This window comes from Callorhinus ursinus, unplaced genomic scaffold (assembly GCF_003265705.2).
Source record: "Callorhinus ursinus isolate GAN/ISIS: 27379988/994484 unplaced genomic scaffold, GSC_fseal_2.0 scaffold48, whole genome shotgun sequence".
Taxonomy (NCBI): Eukaryota; Metazoa; Chordata; class Mammalia; order Carnivora; family Otariidae; genus Callorhinus; species Callorhinus ursinus.
Window position 1 is genome coordinate 4963129 of NW_027397110.1, and position 19552 is coordinate 4982680.

A 19552-nucleotide genomic window follows, 5' to 3' on the forward strand; every position below is an offset into this window, starting at 1 on the left:
CCACAAACCGGGGGGCTTCCCACAGACGCTCGTCCCCTCACAGGCTGGAGGCCACAAGTCTGAGAGCAAGGTGGCAGGGCCATGCTCCCTCATGACGGCTCCAGGGGACGGTCCTTCTTCCCCTCTCCCTGGAGTCAGTCCCTGGCAGCGCCTTGGCTTGTGGCTGCCGTGGTCACATGGCCTTCTCCCCGTGTGTGACCGAGTCTCCTTCTCCAATCACACTGGATTCGGGGCCCACCCCACTCCGGGACCTCATCCTAACCTACATCTAAATCACATCTGCAAAGACCCTATTTCCAAACGAGGTCACACTCACAGGCGCTGGGGGTCAAGACTTGAATACATCTTTGGGGTTGGGGGCGGGGGGTGGGGGGAGACACAACTCAACCCAGCACAGAGACCTCCGCTCAATCTCCTCTCCCGGCTCCTTCCGTCGGGGCCTGCTCCGTGATGCTAACACAAGCAAAGTGCTGCCTGGCATGAGCTTCCCCTAGCAAATGCATGCCAACTGCAGAAAGTGCCCCCTCCATCAAGAGGGAAGTGGGGAGTTGCTTCTCTCCCTTTTCCCCTCTGCGGATAAGTCTGAAACTCGCTCCCTGAGACACGGAACCACTCACCTGGCTCCCGGTCAAGGCCGGGCCTCCGGAGCTTCCTTAATGGCCGAACGCCCAGGAATGGAGTCACAGGCTATATACACACAGCGGCAGCCCAGCCAGCAGAACATTCTCTGCTGAAGGTTATTCGTTATTAAGCCCCCCAGTGCCTACAAACAGCCAGCCAGATATAAGAGCTCTTCCGGGCCCTCCCCCTCACTTCATAAGGATTATATGTATTTTGCAGCAGGGAATGTGTAGCCACAAAGCACACGTCTTTGATTACGTGGCACCTCAAATGAGACCCTTTCCGTGACCTGGCAGGAAGACTTTCACGGCTCCTGGCTAAAGTGTCATGGAAGATCTGCGCTTCTCCACTCGTGGCCATTCATCAGCATAGCACAGATGGAGCTCAGGAGCTGGCAGCACCGAAAGAGAGCGAGAGAGAGAGAGAGAGAGAGAGAGAGAGAGAGAGAGAGAGACAGGCCACCAGGGACTTTATTCCGCAGATCAGACAACAAAAACCAAACACCCTGCACTGAAAAGGGGTACGTGCATGGCCCAGGTGAAGGTAAATGCCCGGCCACAATGTCTCTGCCCAACTGTCTCCTCTCTGCACCTGGGGACAAATGTAGGCACCCGCAGGAGACACTCCACGGTTCACGAAGGCTCTTCTCACACAGTCATACATTTAATTCTTAAAATGATCCTGGTATTGGTAAGACAGGTGTTGCCGTCAATCCCCTTGTTGGGAGAATGGGACCAGCTGCAGGTCACCGAGCCAAGAGGGGACAATGACCTGGGTCTCGTGCCTTCCCACCGGTCTGTAGCATCCAGAGTCTTCATGGGCACAGAAGGTCGCAGGGGGGATGGGGTTGTTGGGAGTCCTGTTCCAGTAACAGTTTAAGAAGACAGAAAAGACGAGTCCAATCTACACCACAGATCGAGGGACCATAAACCCCCGGGGGGCCAAATCTGGCTTCTGGTCTATTTTTGTAAATAAAGCTTTATTGGAACACAGCCACGCCCATCCGTGTACCATTTTCTATGGCTCTAAGAGCAGAGTTGAGTAGTCGCCACAGATGAATACCGCCCATCTGGCCCTTTGCAGAAGTCTGCAGACCCTGCTATGGGTGGTGACCGAGCCATGGAAGGAGGGATCTGGGTGAGCCCAGCACCCCAGGACCGAGGCACGCTGCGGGCTTGTTCATGGTGGGCATGGGAGCCCATCCCCGCCAGAGATGAGCAGCGGCCGAGGCTGAGGCCCACACTGCCCGCACACCAAAGCCCACTCACTCCGCATTGCGGGTGGCTGGGCCCTCGGCCCCGGGCAGAGCAAGGGCCCGCCACCTTCCAGAGGAATGAGGTACCAATTCGAGCTGGACTTCCGGCCCGAAATCTCCAGGGCCCCTGCAGCCTCTAAAGCTCCTCGCCACAGTGGGCTCAGAAGTGGTGCTTAAAATTGGACCACTTCAACACGGAGGAAAAGAAAACCCCACCAGTGGGGCCTCCGCAGCGGTGGGGACACTGCCTCCGAGGGCCCTTTACTGCTGAAGAAATCTAATCGAGCTCAGAATGCTGTCTGCGCTGTGTGTGTCCCCTGCTCACATTTCACTTGGACGGTATTTGTCTACGCGCCGGCTACAAGGTGTGGAGCGACACCCGAACTGAATCAGACCGGAGCTAACCCTGAGGGATGGACCTATGCTTCTCGCCTGGTGCCTGAAATGTGCAGAGAAGGAAGAGAAAGAGCTCCCCTCCCGGCTGACTGCCTCTCCCACTTGTGGACGGGGTCATCCATTCGACGGCAACGCACACCGAGCTCACCGAAGTCGGTGGGGGCTTCAGGGAGGAGGCATGGCTCTCCACCCCCCACCCCCGTCATGCCAGAAGCCAGTGAGCCACACCTGCAGGGCAGGGGCACAGCAGGGTCCAATCCCTGGGTCAGGCGCTCCGAGGCGTCTCCTCCGTCTTTTCTAGGCTTGCTTACGTAAGCCGAACCATTCTGCTTGAAACCCTGCAAGCTGGATCTGTCACCGACCGACCGCCGAAACAAGCCTGACCTCGCTGGCTCAGAGCCAAGTCCCTCCCTCCACACAGAAGGATGCTGTTTAATCTCACTTCATTCACAGGCAAGGCCCCCGGCCCTGGTCTTCATCTTGGTTGTGATTGTTGTTTGTGGGGTTTGCGGCCATGGCTGCTCACCCGCATCTCTGGGGTCGAAAGGGCCCCGAGTGCCCACTGGGAGACAGATGTCCATGAGCAGTGCCACACTCTGCCCCAACAGCAGCCCCCAGCACTGAATGCCCCCCCCGCAAATTAACAGCTCTGCCTCCCCTGTCCAGCGGGAGAGCTGCACCCACTCTGCCAGGCCTCCTCTCTAAAAACAAACACCTTGAAAGAGGGGGCCGGGCCAAGGAGCAGGCCTCCCTGGCGCGATCCTTGACCTGACGGGACCCTGGCACCTCTGCCACTGCTGGACACGGCCGGGGGGGGGGGCTCGCTCTCCCTTGCCCTCATAGGATCACCCTCTCCACGTGCCTATGTCCTGATTTCCCCTTTTTTATAAGGATACTGTTCACATTGGATCAGGGCTCCCCCAAAGACCCTCTACCCAGATAAGGTCTCAGTCTGAGTTACTGGGGGCTGGGACTGCAGCGCACGAATGTGGGGGGACGTGACTCCCCCCTGACCTGTCAGCCTTCCTGAAAGCCGTGACCTCTGCCTGCGCCCACCCTGCTGGCTAAATCCAGCTCAAACTCTGGTGGGAGCTTAAGAGCCGCCTCTGCAGGGGAGCGCTCCCTGATCCCAGGCCGGGGCCGGCCCCACTACGTGCTTTACGGTACCCCCTCCCGGGGCAGGGCTGGAGGGTCTGCTCTGCTCCCACCTGCTCTGCAGAAAGGCATGTGTGCTTCTGGGCATAGTCCAGGCTGTAGACAAAGGCCTGCCCAACAAATGTTTGCTGAAGGCACCAAGGAGTGAGTGAATGCATGAATGAATGAATGAATCACTGGCCCCATTTTCACAGCATTCCTTAGAGAAGGCAGCTGGAGGAACCACAGGTCTTAAGGCTACCCCCCCAAATGTCGTTAAACCCGAGTCCTGGAGTGGCTTTAAGGGCCCCCGAACTCTTCCCTGTGCTTCCACGTCCGAGGTGTTGTCTGGAGTGAAACCACCCAACGAGTCTTTTGGGGAGGCAGGGCAGGCCTCCTTGTGCCCATTTTACAGGCAAGGAAACCAAGAATGAGGGTGACAGTGACCCAGGGTGACAAGGCAGAGTACAGCCTGGTGGCTAGAGGCTCAGGCTCCACGTGGCTCCCAGCTCTCCACGTCCACACCATCGGGCCCCGGGGCAGAGCACTCTCCTCTCCGTCCTTGAGGTTCCTCATCTGTGAAATGGGTCACAACAGCACCCACAGCATGCAGCACCGAGGGTGGTGTGGCTCCAGGGAAGCGCTCGCTCGCTCACAGCTGAAGAGAAAGATAAGACACTGGGGCCCCTGGAACTCCCTACCGCTGGGCTCTGTGCTCAGCCTTTCCGTGCAAGGCCTCACTTTATCCTCAGAACCATCAAGAGACCAGGCTACTGTTCCCACCCTCACTGACAAGGGCCCTAAGGCTTCAGTCAGCAGACTTGGGCCTCAGCCTCCAAGCTCCCGGACGCGCCCTCCACGCTGCCCACAAGGAACTGGTGAGAAGCCCCCATGATCTCACCCAGGATGCTGAAGCACCTTCTGTGGTTAACTCACCACGCTGGCTGACGTCACCAGAGCAGCGAGCACCCCTTGGCAGCTCTCTTAATCAGGCGCACCCAGGCGGTGCTGCATAAGGAGATAACCCATAATCAAGACAGCCTGCTTTACAGCATAATGATCATCAACTGCACCATCCCAGGCCCCCGGCCCTGGCCTCTATCGGGCTTGCCAGGTGGACACTTGAGAGCCAGCTGGCTTCGTCCACCCCCGGTGCCAGGAGCTCATCCCGAGCTGCAGCCAGCCCCCTCCCTGCCCCCATCAGCAGGGGTGCGACCTCCCCTCTGGTTGAAAGCCAAGTGGCCAGCAAGGCACAGTGGCAAGAACCAGCGCATGGGCGACTGACGTGGGCCCTGCCCGCTAGGAACCAGGGCGGCTGGGCTGCACGCTTGATGAATTCCGGGCATGGACAACTTCCACGTACAAGAGCATCCAAAGGGATAAACTACCCAGGAATAAATCTAACCAAGGAGGCAAAAAGCCTCAAACGCAAGGATGAGCGACTGCCTACCTGGGAAGCTGAAGGATAATGAACGACAAGGAACAAAGAACAGTTTGAGAAGCCAGGCTGGAGCATCCGACACCAGACCCAACAATAATAGTCCTCAAATTCCTTGGTTCCCTTAACACCTACCACCTCATTCCCTCCTTGCATCTCTCAGAGCAACATATTGAAACCATCATCTGGACCCAGTGGGTCGTAAAATCAGCTGAGTGTGACCAGCACATTTCTCTAATGAAATGAAACGGAATTGAATAGAAAAGGTCAATGTATTTCACTTACAGTAGGCTATGATTTCATGAATATGAAAATGTAGGTCTGAATTGGCGTTTCTGGGCAAAATGCATTTCTTACCACAGGTCAGTCAAATTGTAAGTTTTAAAAAGACACTGTCTCAGCTCACAGCTTCTTGACCATGTGTTGGCCCCGTAAGAACCTTTCAAAGTCGCCCTCCCAAGCACACAAGGTCAGGCAAGACTGTGCATGCAATTGCTGGGGGTCCCCATTCTCGCTTTCCCAATGAGGACAGCCTCATACCTGCCCCAAAGCATCGTACTGGTGACAGGAAGAGACCACTGAGCAAGCACCAGCCCCTGATAGGGGACAGCCGCCACCAGGGCAGGGACCAGGGACAGGGCGATGAGGAGGAAGATTCGACCAGCCCAGTCTGTCCCGATCGCCCACCCTCACCCAGGTTAAGGACGCCACCTTGGAGACGTGCAAGGACACTGACGTAAGGTCGAAGAGGAACTGACAAGCTCGGGCTCCACTCCCAGCCCAGCACTGTTTTTCCTAAGAGCTCGATGGACAAAGAATTCACGTGCCATGCAATCCGCCCTTGTCAAGTGTGTGATTCGAGTTTTAGGATATTTACCAGGTGTGCAGCCATCACCACAGTCGATTTAGGAACATCTTCACCACCCCAGAGAGAAACCCTGTGCCCCATTAGCAGACACTCCCCATCCCCCCCAAGCCCGTTGCAAACACAAATCTACTCCTTTTGTCTCTGTGGATTTGCCTAGTCTGTACATTCCCTAACTATGGATTCACACAACAAGTGGCCTTTGCGTCCTATTTTCAAGGCTGATCCATGTTGTGGCTTGTATCAGTACTTCACTCCTTTTTACCGCCGAATAGTATTCCATTGTATGGATACACTGCATTGTGTTGATCCATTCATCTGCTGATGGGGATTTGGGTTGTTCTTGCTGCCTGGCAATTTTGAATAATGAGCAGAGCATCAACATAAACCTTAAACAAACACACATCTCCTTCAGGAACAACACTCTACAACACACACACACTCATACCTCAGTGTCTACAAAAAGGATACATTCTTTTTTTTTTTCCCCAAGGGATCGGGTAAGCAAGAAAATTAGGAGCAGCCTAAAAACCGGGCTCTACGAAAGCAAAACTAAATAATAATTGTAGAAACGTGCAATGAGGCCCCAGCAAAAAATAAAATAAAAGCAAAGCCCAGCTGCACACAATAAGATTGAAATTCTGCGTGCTGCTCCAACAAAATTTCAAATCATTAAAATCTCATTATACTAATAATATGTTTTCTAGTTAGACTTAACTAAAACACCCTCTTCCCCTAACAAAATGCAGACACTCTCAGAAGCAGCAGCAGAGCAGAATGTTTTGAAGATGACAGCTCTGGGGGCACCGTGTTTTCTGTCCCGTGGCTGCAAATGCCTGCAGCCTGCACCTGATCAGGCGACAGGCAGAAATTACAACTGACTTAAGGGACGAGCTTCCAGGTCCTGAGTTCCCAGCCCTTCACCTAAGTTCCTGTCTACTCTCAATGTTCTTGGATGGAAGCACCTATCCAGATACATCATGATGATCTCCTCTATTTTGTTACTTCTGCCCATTTACCACGAGCTGGTCCCCTGGTCTTTTCCTGCACGTCTTCCATATGTGATGGGCAAAATGGGGAGCTGGGGAGCGGCAGTAGGGGTCAGAAGGATAGCTAACACCCTGGAGGGCTTCCTACATGCCTGGCCCAGGCAATTCCAATATTGTATTATTAAGATTTTCAAATTAATGGGGCACCTGGGTGGCTCAGTTGGTTAAGCGTCTGCCTTCGGCTCAGGTCATGATCCCAGGGTCCTGGGGTAAGTCCTGCATCGGGCTCTGTGCTCAGCGGGGAGTTAGCTTCTCCCTCTCCCTCTCCCTCTCCCTCTGCCCGTCCCCCCTGCTCGTGCTCTCTCTCATTCTCACTCGTGCTCGCTCGCTCTCAAATAAATAAAATGTTTAAAAAAAAAGATTTCCAAACACATAGAAACACGTAAAGAACTTAACACTGAGCATCTGTCTACCCTCCACCTGCAGTCTACACTAACACTTTTCTCTGTTTCATTATGTATCCACCCATCCCTCTATCTATCCAGCAATCCATCTGTATTCCTTTCCTATCGCTGCCCTAACAAGTCACCACTAATTTAGTGCCTTAAAACAACACAAATGTAGTATTTTACAGTTATGGGGGTCAGAAGTCCAAAATGGGTTTCACTGGCTAGAATCAAGGTGTTGGCAGGGCTGTGTTCCTTCTGGAAGGTGTAAGGAGAATCTGTTTCTTTGCTTTCCAGCTTCGAGAGATGCCCACACTCTTTGGCTTCCAGCCCCACATCTCTCCATCGACACATCTCTTTCCCTTACACTGACTCCCCTACCTCACTCTTAAAAGGACCCTGTGTTTACCTAGACACCAAAATCCTTAATCCCACATGCAAAGTCCCTATGACCGTGGAATGTGATGGAGTCACAGGTTCTAGGTTCTGGGATGTGGTCATCTTCGGGGGCCATTGATCGACCTACCACACCATCTTATTTTTTTATGCATTTCAAAGTAAGTTGCAGACAGGGATACCTTTCCCCCTAAGCATATGTATCACTAACTGGAGTTCAGTCTTTATTTATACTTCTTTTTTCTTCTGAGTTAAAATTCGCATACAATGAAAGACACACTTTTCTTAAGATTTTTTATTTTATTTTTATTTATTTATTTGCCAGAGAAAGCACAAGCAGGGAGGGGCGTCAGGCAGAGGGAGAAGCAGGCTTCCCGCTGAGCAGGGAGCCTGACGCGGGACTCGATCCCAGGACCCATGGGATCACGACCTGAGCCGAAGGCAGACGCTTCACCAACTGAGCCACCCAGGCGCCCCGAAACGCACACTCTAAGCGCACATCCAGTGAGTGTTGACAAATGCATGCCCCTGTGCATCTCCCATCAAGATGGAGGACATTTTCATAATAAAGGAGAAAATTCCCTCCTGCTCCTCCCCAGTCAAGCGCCACCCCCGTCTCAGAAACAACCATCACTTAGTTTTATCCACTGGAGAACTTCACAGAAATGGCACCGCATGGTGTATACTCTCTGGGGTCTGGCTTCTTTCCCTGGGCATCCCTGAGGGTCGCTGTGTTGTTTCGATTACTTCGCACTGCACTTCGTCCCTTCTTATTGGCTCAGTCGACTCCTGTCATATGAATCACACGCCCCTCCCCCGTCCATTCCTCGACGCTCCTACCGATGGACACCCGAGGTGCTTCCAGGTTTTAGCTATTATGAATAAAGCTGCGAACATTCTTGTACAGCCTTCTTATGGACACAGACTTCCATTTCCTGAGTCTCAGATTGGAACTGATGAGTCATGAGGGCGTTATTGTATGTTTAGTTTCTAAAGAAATGACCAAACTGACTTCCTAAGTTTGCACCACCGTACCAGCCCCCGCTCAAGTGAGAGCCCCAGCAGCCCCACACCCCCACCAAGGCATGGGCGGCCACGTCAGCTGTCCCGGTGGGTGCGGACTGGGTCTGGCTCTCATCCGTGGTTCATTTCCTGGATGACTGATGATGCTTTTCTAGATGCATACTGGCCCTTCGTACATCTTTGGTGGAGCATCTGTCCAGACCTGTTATCTATTCTTTTATTGCATTTTGTCTTTTTTTTAACCAAGTTGTGGGAATTCTTCAGGTATTGTGGATGCCAGTCCTTTATCAGATGTGTGTTTTGGGAACCGTGAGAATTTTGAGTTACGATAAGAAACATGTATATTTGGTTTTCATCCCAGTTCCCGGCCCAGAGTTCCTAAAACCCTAGCAATTTCCTAAGCAATGAGAGAGCCAGTCACCTTAGGAAAGGGCTGGTTGCCAGGGGAACCAACCCTGGGATTAGAGGGTTGGAACTCTTCAACCCCTCCCACTCCTACCCCTACCTTTACCCCCTCCCCACGCGCCCCCTCTGCCTCTTTTCCATGAGGCTGCTCCTGAGGGCAAACTTGCATGCAAGCTGGTGAGATGACAAGTGAAATGCTTCTCTGAGCCCTGTGAGCCGTGCCAGCAAACTAATTCATGGAACCCAGGGAGGGGGTCAGAGCCTCTGACTCGTAACTGTCGGTCAGCAGCACAGGTGAGGACCTGGACTTGCAACTGTGTCTTATAGGGCTGGGCCCTTAACCTGTGGGGCCCAACGACACTGTCTCCCGGTGGGCGCTGTCAGAATGGAGCTGAATTATAGGCCCCCCAGCTGGTGGAAGAACCCCTACATCAGGACCGATGTCGGAGCCGCAGCTGGTGATCGGAGTAGAACTGGTACCAGAACCCTCGGAATATTTTCTCCCACTCCATGGCTTGACTGGGCCCAGTTTAGATTACACCATTACGTTTAATAACCCACGTTAATTCCCCAATAACCCTAGCGTAAGTACACTTTACAGAAGAGGAAACCAAGGCACACACCTCCCCAAGGTCAAAGCCGCAAGCACAGCAAGATCGGTTCAAACTCTGGAAGTTGAGCCCCAAGATCCACGACCCTAACCGCCACACGGACTGCTTCCTGCTTACTCAGCAAACACACAAAGACCAGCTTTCGTGGCCAAAGACCATTTCTTATCATGGGGCACTGAGCCAACAACCCGGGCAGGTACGTGCAGGATGTGGTGGTCCCCAGGGTGGCGGGGGGGGCAGAGGGGAGCCCCTACCTGCTGATCAACATTGAAGCCGAGGGGTAGAAAGGCTCTGGGGCAGAGGGACAGCATTTGTGAGGGCCCCAACCAAGGAAGATGGGGGTGGGGGTGGGGGGCTGGCCGATGGCGGGGCAGGTGACGCAGAGTCGGCGAGGATATGGACTGCAGCCACCGGGGGTCTGTCTGCTTTCTGTAAATGCCAACGAGTCCATTCAGCACCGAATGGATCTCATCTGTCTCCTCTGGAGCACGTTCCTGCCCCCGTGGCCGAGTGCATCTCAAATGCTAGAGAAGAAATCGGCTTTACTTCGAGCCCGCTGGGACGATCACTCACAGGTGAACCACCTCTCTGGTCTGCAAGGCTGCACACTCACAAGCCAGGCTGCCGGGGGTTTTAATCTCCCCGGCAGGCGGTGTGACCTCTGCAAGGGACCTCACTTCTCTGCGCCCCGTCTGCTCATCTGCAAACTGGGAATAAGCACACAGCACCCACTTCCCTGCTTTGTGTGAGCCTGAGATGAGATAATGCACGCGGTGTGGGCACGGTGCCTGGAACGTCACAAGGGCCCCCCACGGCTTAGCCATGAGCTTGGCTGCTGGAGACTCCATTCTGGCTTTTTTCTCCCCTTTAAATGTTTTCCCTCATTTCTCTATCTTCTATCAACCCATTATCAAGTATGGACCCGTTCTCACTTTGAAACACAGTATTAATTTTCAAAACAAGAAAAAAGAGAGGGGTGAAGACACTTCCAGTGAAGCTTTGGGAAAGAGTTCCCTTAAATTCCACCTGTACCGACCATGAGTTACGAACGCCATCCTCTCTGCTGCGAGGATGCTCTGCCCGCATACAAAGCGGCGCCTGCCTGGTTCTGGCGGATGCCACGGTGACCGTGGAAGCAGCAGACACAGAGGGCAACCACAGTTCCACTGAACCCCGCAGCTGCTTCCGGGAGGCCTGGATTCAAGCGCGCTCCAAGCACACCCCAGGAGTTAGGGAACATCTATTCCCTCCTTAACTTTTTTTTTTTTTAAGATTTCATTTATTTATTTGTGAGAGAGAGAGAGCACACAAGCAGGGGATGCTGCAGGCAGCGGGAGAAGCAGGCTCCCCGCTGAGCAGGGAGCCAGATTCGGGACTGGATCCCAGCACCCTGGGAACAGGACCTGAGCTGAAGGCAGACACTCACCCAAGTGAGCCACCCAGGCGCCCCTCCTCCTTAACTTCTTAAGAACTATTAGAGCAAAGCCTAGATCCTTTGGAATTACAAGTCTTCAAGTAAAAGTATGAACATGCATAACTTTATTTTAAACAACAGGCATAAACTATTAAGATGGCCTTACTTGGGGGGAACGAACATTGGTGACGGATTCTGGTTGCCTAAGAATTAAAGGGTCAAAGACCCAAACCAAGAATGGTCATTTTTCAAAATACCTGAGCTCAAATGAGTTCACTTTCCACTACTCACATGAAAGCATGACACTGCTTTGAGTTTGCCAACCGTTCTAAGGCTTTAAGCTGGCGAGGGAGCACCATCAGAGACCGAGGCGGACGAGCCTCCCTCCTAATGCTGAGCTAGCCTCACTCCCCGGGGACGCAGCATCCGACTGAGACACACCAGCTGCTCAGCAAACGCAAGGAACCTGCCATTTCTCTGCAGCGCACACCTCACCTGCACAGGCACCGTGCCTCGTGGTCACACGGGGCCAGAAGGAGAACACCCGCATCCCTCAAATGCATATTGTTAAAGGATTTATGTAACTTTGTTACCAATAGCCACCTAGCTGCTTCCTAGAACACATTAAGAAAGAAGCCAGAGCTGTTGAAACGGCGTCCGTCAGAATCAGCATTCTTTCCCCCCTGAGCCCAGGCACAGCCTCTGAATCCTTCTTAACACAAGGACAGGCAGGCATCACAAATCCAGCTGAGTGTGCTCTCAAGGGGAAGCCGCCTTGCCACCCCTGCTCTGCGACTAACCAACCAGCTCTGATGTCCGTGCCAATGCCCTACTTGCCAACATCATCACTAACACTTACTGAGCACTCCCCGGATGGCTGATAAGGCTTCACCTCCTTCAGTGCAGGTATCCTCACACCACCTAAGGGCAAGGGCCCCCGGGCTCCATGTGAGCCCCATCAGGAAAGAGGCTCGGGGATGAAGCTGCAGGACCCAACCAGCAAGAAGGCGAGCCGAGAGCTAGCCCTGCCAACGCGCTGCCTTTCTGGGGATCAGCGAGGACAAACCAGCTCAGAAGCACGGAGTGCTATCTCCCTCCACTTCCCCACCTCACGAATGAGGAAGAGAGGCCCCGAGGCTTGGCTCATGGAGCCTCAAAGGGGTTCCCACAGCCCCGACTCTCAGAGCAGGTAGAAAAATAAAGGATTCCCCCGGCTTCCCAGAGGCCATCCGGTGAGTCCCAGGTACTGTGAGCCCCACAGAGGATGCCAGGGCCTGCTGCGCCTTCCATGCTTAATTCGAACCAGAAAGCAGCCTCTCATTTGAGTACGTGTCACCCAAGAAGTATCTCAAGGATGCAAAAGCTGTCAGAAACTTCTAGAATGGAGTGCATTCCATGTTACGCTCTCTTTACCCCCACAGCAATTAGTGCAGAGAAGGAGATTAACACCACCCCGCCAACATATGTTTGCAACGTACTCCTAAGCTTACTAATCTGTCCTTCAGCCTCTATGTACTATAATAAATAGCAAATACACTCACCAGGAAGTAAAGCGATTTTGCATCTGAGATCTAAAAAGTGTACAGCTGATGCAAAGAGAAAGCACGCTTCCTTAGGGTACTGGAAAACAATCGCTAGGTAAACCTACCTGCCCTTGGCCAACCGCAGCAGGGGGGCATCAATCACACGGAGCACTTAAAAACCGCTCACAGAAAGCACTTACCCACTTATATCTTATAAACATCCCTTAATTATTCTGAAAACCGGACAGGGAGCGTGATGGTAAGCTAAATTCGGGATGTGCGATAAATATTCATTCCAGGGAGTGGAGACTGGAATTCAAAGCAGAGGTCATCTAATGAGCATGGGGTTGCCAGGGCGACCCGACTCTTCAGGGACCACGCAGGGACAGCTGAGATGCTAGGAGAACCACACAGAGTCAGCCACTCCTAAAGCGGCCGTCTCAGTACAGAAAGGTAAGGAACATAAAAGTCATTGCTCTGGGCCCAGGATCAGTTTCCCTTTCTTACCGAAGCAAATAATTCCAAGGGATTTTAGTGGGCCACCAAGAATAAAAGCCCAGTTTGGAATAAGTTGATGCGCCTATGTGGGTTTCTCTTATAAATGTCCCCCCCTCCCAACAACCATGGAACAAACAAGGAGAAAGGCTGGATTTGAAGACTGCCATCAGGATAAATAATCAAAGGAAACCTTACAAAGCCACACCAAAAGCTCCCCTGAACGCCACTTCCTCTCAGCCAGAGAGAGGAAAAACAGAACCGCGGTTTCCAGTGATTTCCACCCCACCTCCCCCTAAGGAATAGGTTGCAATCCAGGAGCTGAGCAGAGACAGTGCATTTCCTCTCCCACCACGAGCTGCCCCCCCCCCCCCCCCCCCCCCCCCCCACAGAAGCGGCTCCAAGAGGCATTTGGGTCTCGACAAAGGGATCGCTTCCCTGCTTCTCTCCTCCATGGCAGGTTCTGCAGAGAAGCTCACAGGCCCAGTGGCTCCAAACAGGACCTACACTGGTTTCTCTTACAATAAACCATTCTAGAACCCACCATGTACGTGGCCCTGGTTCTCACCTACATACATCCCTCTACGGGCTTACCAGCCACTCTTTCCTTTCTCACAGATGAAGAGGCCAACTGACCTTAAACATGACCTGCACTCAATGCTCCAAGGGTCCTATAGAGCACCAAAATGACCACGTGAGTGCCCGGAAATGCAAAGAATTCCAAGAGCCCTACGTCCCTGGCCAAAGAGACCAAACTCATTACAAATCCTTTTCCTGTATGCTGCCGCAAAGAATGACACTATTCCGGTTTTATTTTTAAAGGTAAACCAGAGGGCTGTCGAGATCTGCTATAAAACAGCACGCAGAAGTCACTTCACAGTTTGCAAAATGTCCCCAACCGGCTGCAAACTACCACTGACCCAGATGCGTCAGCCCTGCACCGACTACACCCTGCAAGGAACGGGAGATGGGGCCTGGGCAGAGAAGGCAGGCCTCAGCTAATTTGTGTTCCTGCAAAATGTCTTCATTCTTAGAGGGGTGGGGCCATGAATCTGCAGCTGCCTGGAGGAGGCCCACCTGCGACTGCATGCCCGCCCCCCCCCCCCCCCCCTAACCCATTCCCACCCACTGCTCCCACTGCGGCCTCCAGACCTTCTAAAGTAACACCAATTGCGTCTGACCACGACCCACACGCCACATGTGGGGTGCCCTGCCGCCATGAACTGCCTGCCCTTCTCGAAAAGCGGCTGGTGGGGGGGGGGGGTCTCCTACAGCACCCCTGGTGGGAAGCCCCATACTCCACCCCGTCCTCTGGCCCATTCCCAGCCATCCTTTACATGCAACCAGGGGCCCCTTCCTCCAGCTGGAACCCAGAACCATGGCCAGGTTGTGTGTCCCCCACAGGTCACGGTCACCAGCTCTGAGGACGAGCCTGGGGTCATCCCTGCCCACCACCAGCTCCCAGCCTGCCAGGGAGTGTGGGTAAGGACTCCATTACCTGTGTCCTTAGGCCCCAGATCAGGGGGACCTCCTCCCTCTGCTGTCCTCCACCTCCCCCTTTCGGGTTTTCTGGCTACATTTCCTCAGAGCTATCATGGAAAAGTCAAAAATTCGTTTCTTCTCGGTAGCAGCTCTCACCCAGATTCCGCACTCTGGGAATCTGCCCCCCTCCGGGCCCTGCACACCAGGAGGCTGTGACTGGTGCCTGGGCCCAGGTAGGCCTCGTGGATTCGCCCCCTCAAGGAACTGAACAGAGAGCCCCAGATGCTGAGTCCCGGGCTAGGGAGGTTCACAGCGGGGCTGAGGGCCCAGAGTAGCTTTCCCACCCCTTGGGGCTCCTTGGCCTTCTCTTGGAGTTCTTGAGACAGCCCAGGAAGGAAACAGTCGGGCTGTCCACCTCGGCACTCTTACTGGGCTGTGTATTAGGGGATATTTACAGCATTCCTGGCCCCCATCCATAGATGCCAGGAGCACCCCCACCTCCAGTCGTGACTGCACAATGTGCCCCCAGACACCACCCATGTCCCCTGGGGGCAGAATCACCCCCAGTTGAGAACCACTGGCTTAAACCCGTGAAGTGGCTACTGAGTAAGGTTGCGTTCTCTCAACTATAAAATGAGGGGGAAATTCTACCCTGCATAGACTTTGCAGCTAGGTAGGAATTTCTCCGTCGCAGGACTAAATTACATAGCATCTCTGTCCAGGTCCTATCGTATTAGGTCCTATTATTATAGAGTAGTGTTTAAGTGGGTTGTGCTGGGGTCTATGCGGCGTCGACACAGCTGATCGATCTGTGAAGGTCAAGGTGATCACGGGCGTTAACGGGGGTGGTGTAGACAATAGTCTCTCCTGCACGTTACCGAAGAAATGTAATACTTTCAACCTTCAGTTCAAGGTCACAGCCGCCTCATGATCCCTTGAGATTTAGATCCCAAGGGAGGGCTCATGATACCGTGCTCACTGATCGATGCTTCCGCATCCAACGCTTGGAAGACCACTGGGGACAGGAGCAGAAGACGAGCCACAGACTGGGAGCAAGGCTAATCTGAGAAAGGACCTGCATCTAAACTCTTGAAATCCAACACTAAGAAATCAAACAACTTGGAATAAAAACGCGCCAAAGATCTGAACAGACACCTCACCAAAGAGGACGACATACACACGGCACATACACACGGCACCTACACACACGAAAAGATGCTGCAGGTCCGTAAGTCATCAGAGAACGGGAGCCTGAGACTGCTGGGAAAAAAGACATTTACAGGGGCACCTGGGTGGCTCAGTCGGTGAAGCGTCTGCCTTCGGCTCAGGTCATGGTCCCAGGGTCCTGGGATCGAGCCCCACTTCGGGCTCCCTGCTCCGTGGGGAGCCTGCTTCTTCCTCTAGCCCTCCTCCCTACTCGTGATCTCTCTCTCAAATAGATAAATAAATCTTTAAAAAAATAAAAAGGACATTTACAGAAACAAACAAAAAAACTGTCAAAGAAGGGGAACTTCCTAAATGCTTTCTTTCCTTGGAGAGAAGGAGGGACAGAGCCTCCAGGCTGGGCTCCGGTCACTGGTGTCTGGGATGAGGGCAGGTCCTCAGCGCAGGAGATCGGGAGGCATCCAGGGCCATCCTGGCCCCGGAGCTGGCTGCGCCCCTCTAGGGACTTCACAGGGCAGCTGCAGCCCCTGGAGTGCCCCCTGGCCCCACCTCCGGGCCTGCTGGACCTCTGGGGCCTTCCATCCGAGGTCATGAGGGGGACCTGGCAAGGGGAGGCTGTCCAAACCAGCTTTTAATTAGTTGCTCCTGAAAGTCTCTGGGCCTTCTATGGGGAGCCACGGGGTTTGTCAAGCGTTCTTCCCACCCTTTCCGATGTCTGCAGTTAGTCACAGTTCTGTTTTCTAAAGCGGGCCACCACATGACCCGAAGTGGTTCCCTTCCGGAGCCCATCAGCCTGAATCACGCCGTGAATTCAGCCACGGGCACTTCCTGCATCGGTTCCTCCAAACCCCAGGGCAATGCATTTCCTAAAATGATCTTGCCTGAAGATGACAGGACGTTCACCCCAGCATGTCCCTCCATGCCCTGTCACAACCACAAGTTCTGACAATCTGGAGGGGCGGGCAGAGGCCAGCGCCTGCAGGCTCCCCGAATCTCTAACCTCCCTGAATCTTCACACCCTCCCTTACAGGGGCCTCACCACCACTCCGGCTCCTAAGCTCACCGTCAACTTTCTAACAAAAAGGAAAATGAAACCCTGCTGCACCTGACAGCGCCCGTCAATCTCTGAGCACCCACCCTCTTCCTGACGGTTCGGGGCTAGGCAAATGTGAGTGTCATCCCACAGGGGCCCAGGACCCGCCCCGGCTCACAAACTGCACGAATAGCACAGAGATCAGGAGGGCAGGCGGCCAAGAGAACAGGCCTGCGGGAGGACTAACAACTCTCATTTATCCAGGACCTCATCACCCATCCAGCTCTGCCTCTCTGCTGCCCGCTCCCCAGAAGACCAGCGGGAAGCCATTAAGCCCTTCCCAGCCCAGCCTCACCACCCCCACTCCTGCCTCTGAGCCCAATTAGGGTTTTCGGCCTTTTGTTTATATGGGGGAACCCCAAGCAGGCCAGGCACCCAAACTTTAAGAACTGAGGCAGGAGAGCCAGCCAACTCACACACAAAAGCATCTTGCTCCTTCTGCTGTTGTTTTCATGCCCCCCGCTGTTCATCACAGTATGCTCTGGACTACTGGGGCTCTAGGCACACTGACACCAGGCCAGACTGGCCCGCAATGTACTAGACACACACCAGTTCCTAGAGGCAAAGACAAGAAGCATTTCCCTTGGGGACGAGCCCATTATTCAGGCACATGTTCTTCGTATTCCAAGGGCGTAAATGGCACCCATAAAAAGCCGTAACACTCCAGAACACTCCGCTTACTTGCTATTCGGTGGCAGATTTCTTTCACCGGTTCCTTCTGATCTCAACCCAAACGTGACCCGCTCTGAGCGCTTCTCTCCCCTCCTGCGCTTTCAAACATTCTTCGCGGCGCTCTGTGTTCTCGCGCTACTGGTCTGTGTATTCATCACAACCGACGCCCGGTTCCAGAAAAGCAAGAGCCTGGGCTATCCTTGCTCCCCAGGCCGAACAAACTGGGAGAGGGAAGCGGCATTTATGTCCATAACTGTTCCAAGTCACAAAGGGGACCTGAAATGACTTTCGGCGAGGGCGACGTCACAACAGGTGAGGACACACATCACCGAGGCAGCAGAAATGACAGAGGAGTGACCGTCATTTATCATCTCATTTAGGAGGTATGACTTGATAAGAGACGAATACAAGCCAGTTTGGCCCCTTAAACTGTAAGGCTTGCGAGAGAGGAATGGCCAATTTGTTCGGGGGTATTTGGAAGCCACGGAAGGATGACAAGGCCCTACCCACAAGGAACTGACTCAAGTAATCTGGTAAAAGCATCCCTGATGGGAGATGCCAGGGTACTCCTCCCCGCAGCCATAAAAATCCCAGAGGGGAATGCACGGGGGTACACACGTCCCCTAGAGGTCGAAGTGTCACACGAATCCCTAGGAGTACACAGGTCCCAGGGAGAGATTAATGGAGGTCCAGTGTCCCAGCGGGTACGCATCCTTGGGGTACACTCAACCTGGAGCTACCAGGAGACTTTCTGGGGCATAAGTCAGCCTCGGGTGGTTTATGGAAATCAGTCTACACACCCCTCTCTCCCGTCCCTTCTTTCCCCAGACACCGACCTGAGGTCAGCCCCAGGGCCTTCTCCCCCACCTGCCTTATCTTGGCTGCCTCTTCCGCGCCCCGTTCCTAGCAAGCACAGCTCACCCAGACCCATCCGGAATCTGCCCCAGGCCTGAACAAAGGGAAAATTCAGGAATGCGGTCCTCAGAGAGGCCTGGTGAACAGCGGTGTATTTAAAGCACACACAGGCCCGCAGAAGTTCCCGCCCTTGCAACTCTGAAAAAACTTTCAACTGTAAGAGGACGCAGGTAGTTTTTTAGAATAATTTTCGTAAGCGCAAAAGGGGGAGGGGAGCTCTGTAGCCCTCGGTCGCGGCACCCCCACCCCACACCCCGGCGGGTGGCCTGCACGCGCTGTGCCCCTTTCCTTCCTCCGGGCTCCAGGGCGAGGGCCGCGTCCCCTGCGGGGGTTCCCGCACCAAAAACACCAACTGGGCCCCTGGCCCGTGCCCGGCCGGCACTAAGTGACCAGTAAATGCTCTGCGCATGGAGGGTCACACGCAGGGCTAGACGTCGGCCTGCAGGCGGGGCTGCTCCCGAGCGGTGCTAAGCGAAGGGCGACTCCAGCCAGCCTGGGCGCGGGGCCGCTCTCCACGTCACGTGCTGGGGGGTCCCGGGCTCTCGCTCCAAGTCCGCCTCCCGCACCAGCGGCCATCTGCAAACGGCCGGGGCGGGGGCGGCCGGGCCCGGGAGGGAACGTTCCCCGCCCGTGTTTAAAGGTCTTGGCAGCAGGAAGGAGCGAGGGTCAAGGGCGCTCCCGAAGGTCACGGCGGCGCGCGGCGCGGGCCCGCGGGGTCAGTCGGGGGCGGGGAGGGCCCGGAGAGCGCGGGCCGGGGAGCCACCCCGGCGAGGCCCGGCGGGGGACGCGTGGTCCCGGCAGAGCTCGGGGACGCGCGCGCGCGGGGCCCGGAGGGGGCGGGGACGCGCGGGCCCGGCGGGGGCAGCTGACGCGGGGCGGGGAGCCACCCCAACGGAGCGCGGGGACGCCTGCGCGCGGGGGCGCGTGGCCCCGGCGGGGCTCGGGGACGCCTGCGCGGCTGCAGGCCGGCGGCCGGCGCACTCACCCTCCTTGGCCTTCTTCTTCCTCGCCAGCGTGCCGCCGAGCTTGCCCAGGAACGACTCGTCCTTCTTCATCCTGTGGGGCCGCAGGGTGGGCGAGCGCAGCGGCGCGGAGGACATGGGCCGCGCGGGGGACAGCGGCGGGCGCAGCGCGTGTGGGAGCCGCCCCGGTCGCCGCCGCCGCCGCCGCCCGGGGAGGGGCCCGCAGGGCGCGGCTCCAGCGCCCGCCCCCGCC

The 19552-nt window shown here is 54.9% G+C and overlaps 1 protein-coding gene across 3 annotated transcripts in view; it reads right to left on the reverse strand.

The window, feature by feature from the left end:
- PARVB (parvin beta) overlaps nt 1–19502 on the reverse strand; it is a 93099-nt gene extending 73597 nt beyond the window's left edge. For 2 of the 3 annotated variants that reach the window (XM_025882228.2, XM_025882223.2), the window contains exon 1: nt 19323–19502. In XM_025882228.2, the coding sequence (XP_025738013.1) occupies nt 19323–19437 (115 nt within the window). In that variant the 5' untranslated portion in view covers nt 19438–19502. The remainder of the gene's footprint in view (nt 1–19322) is intronic. The other variant, XM_073882659.1, reaches the window with a different exon arrangement.
- Nucleotides 19503–19552: the final 50 nt, after the last annotated feature.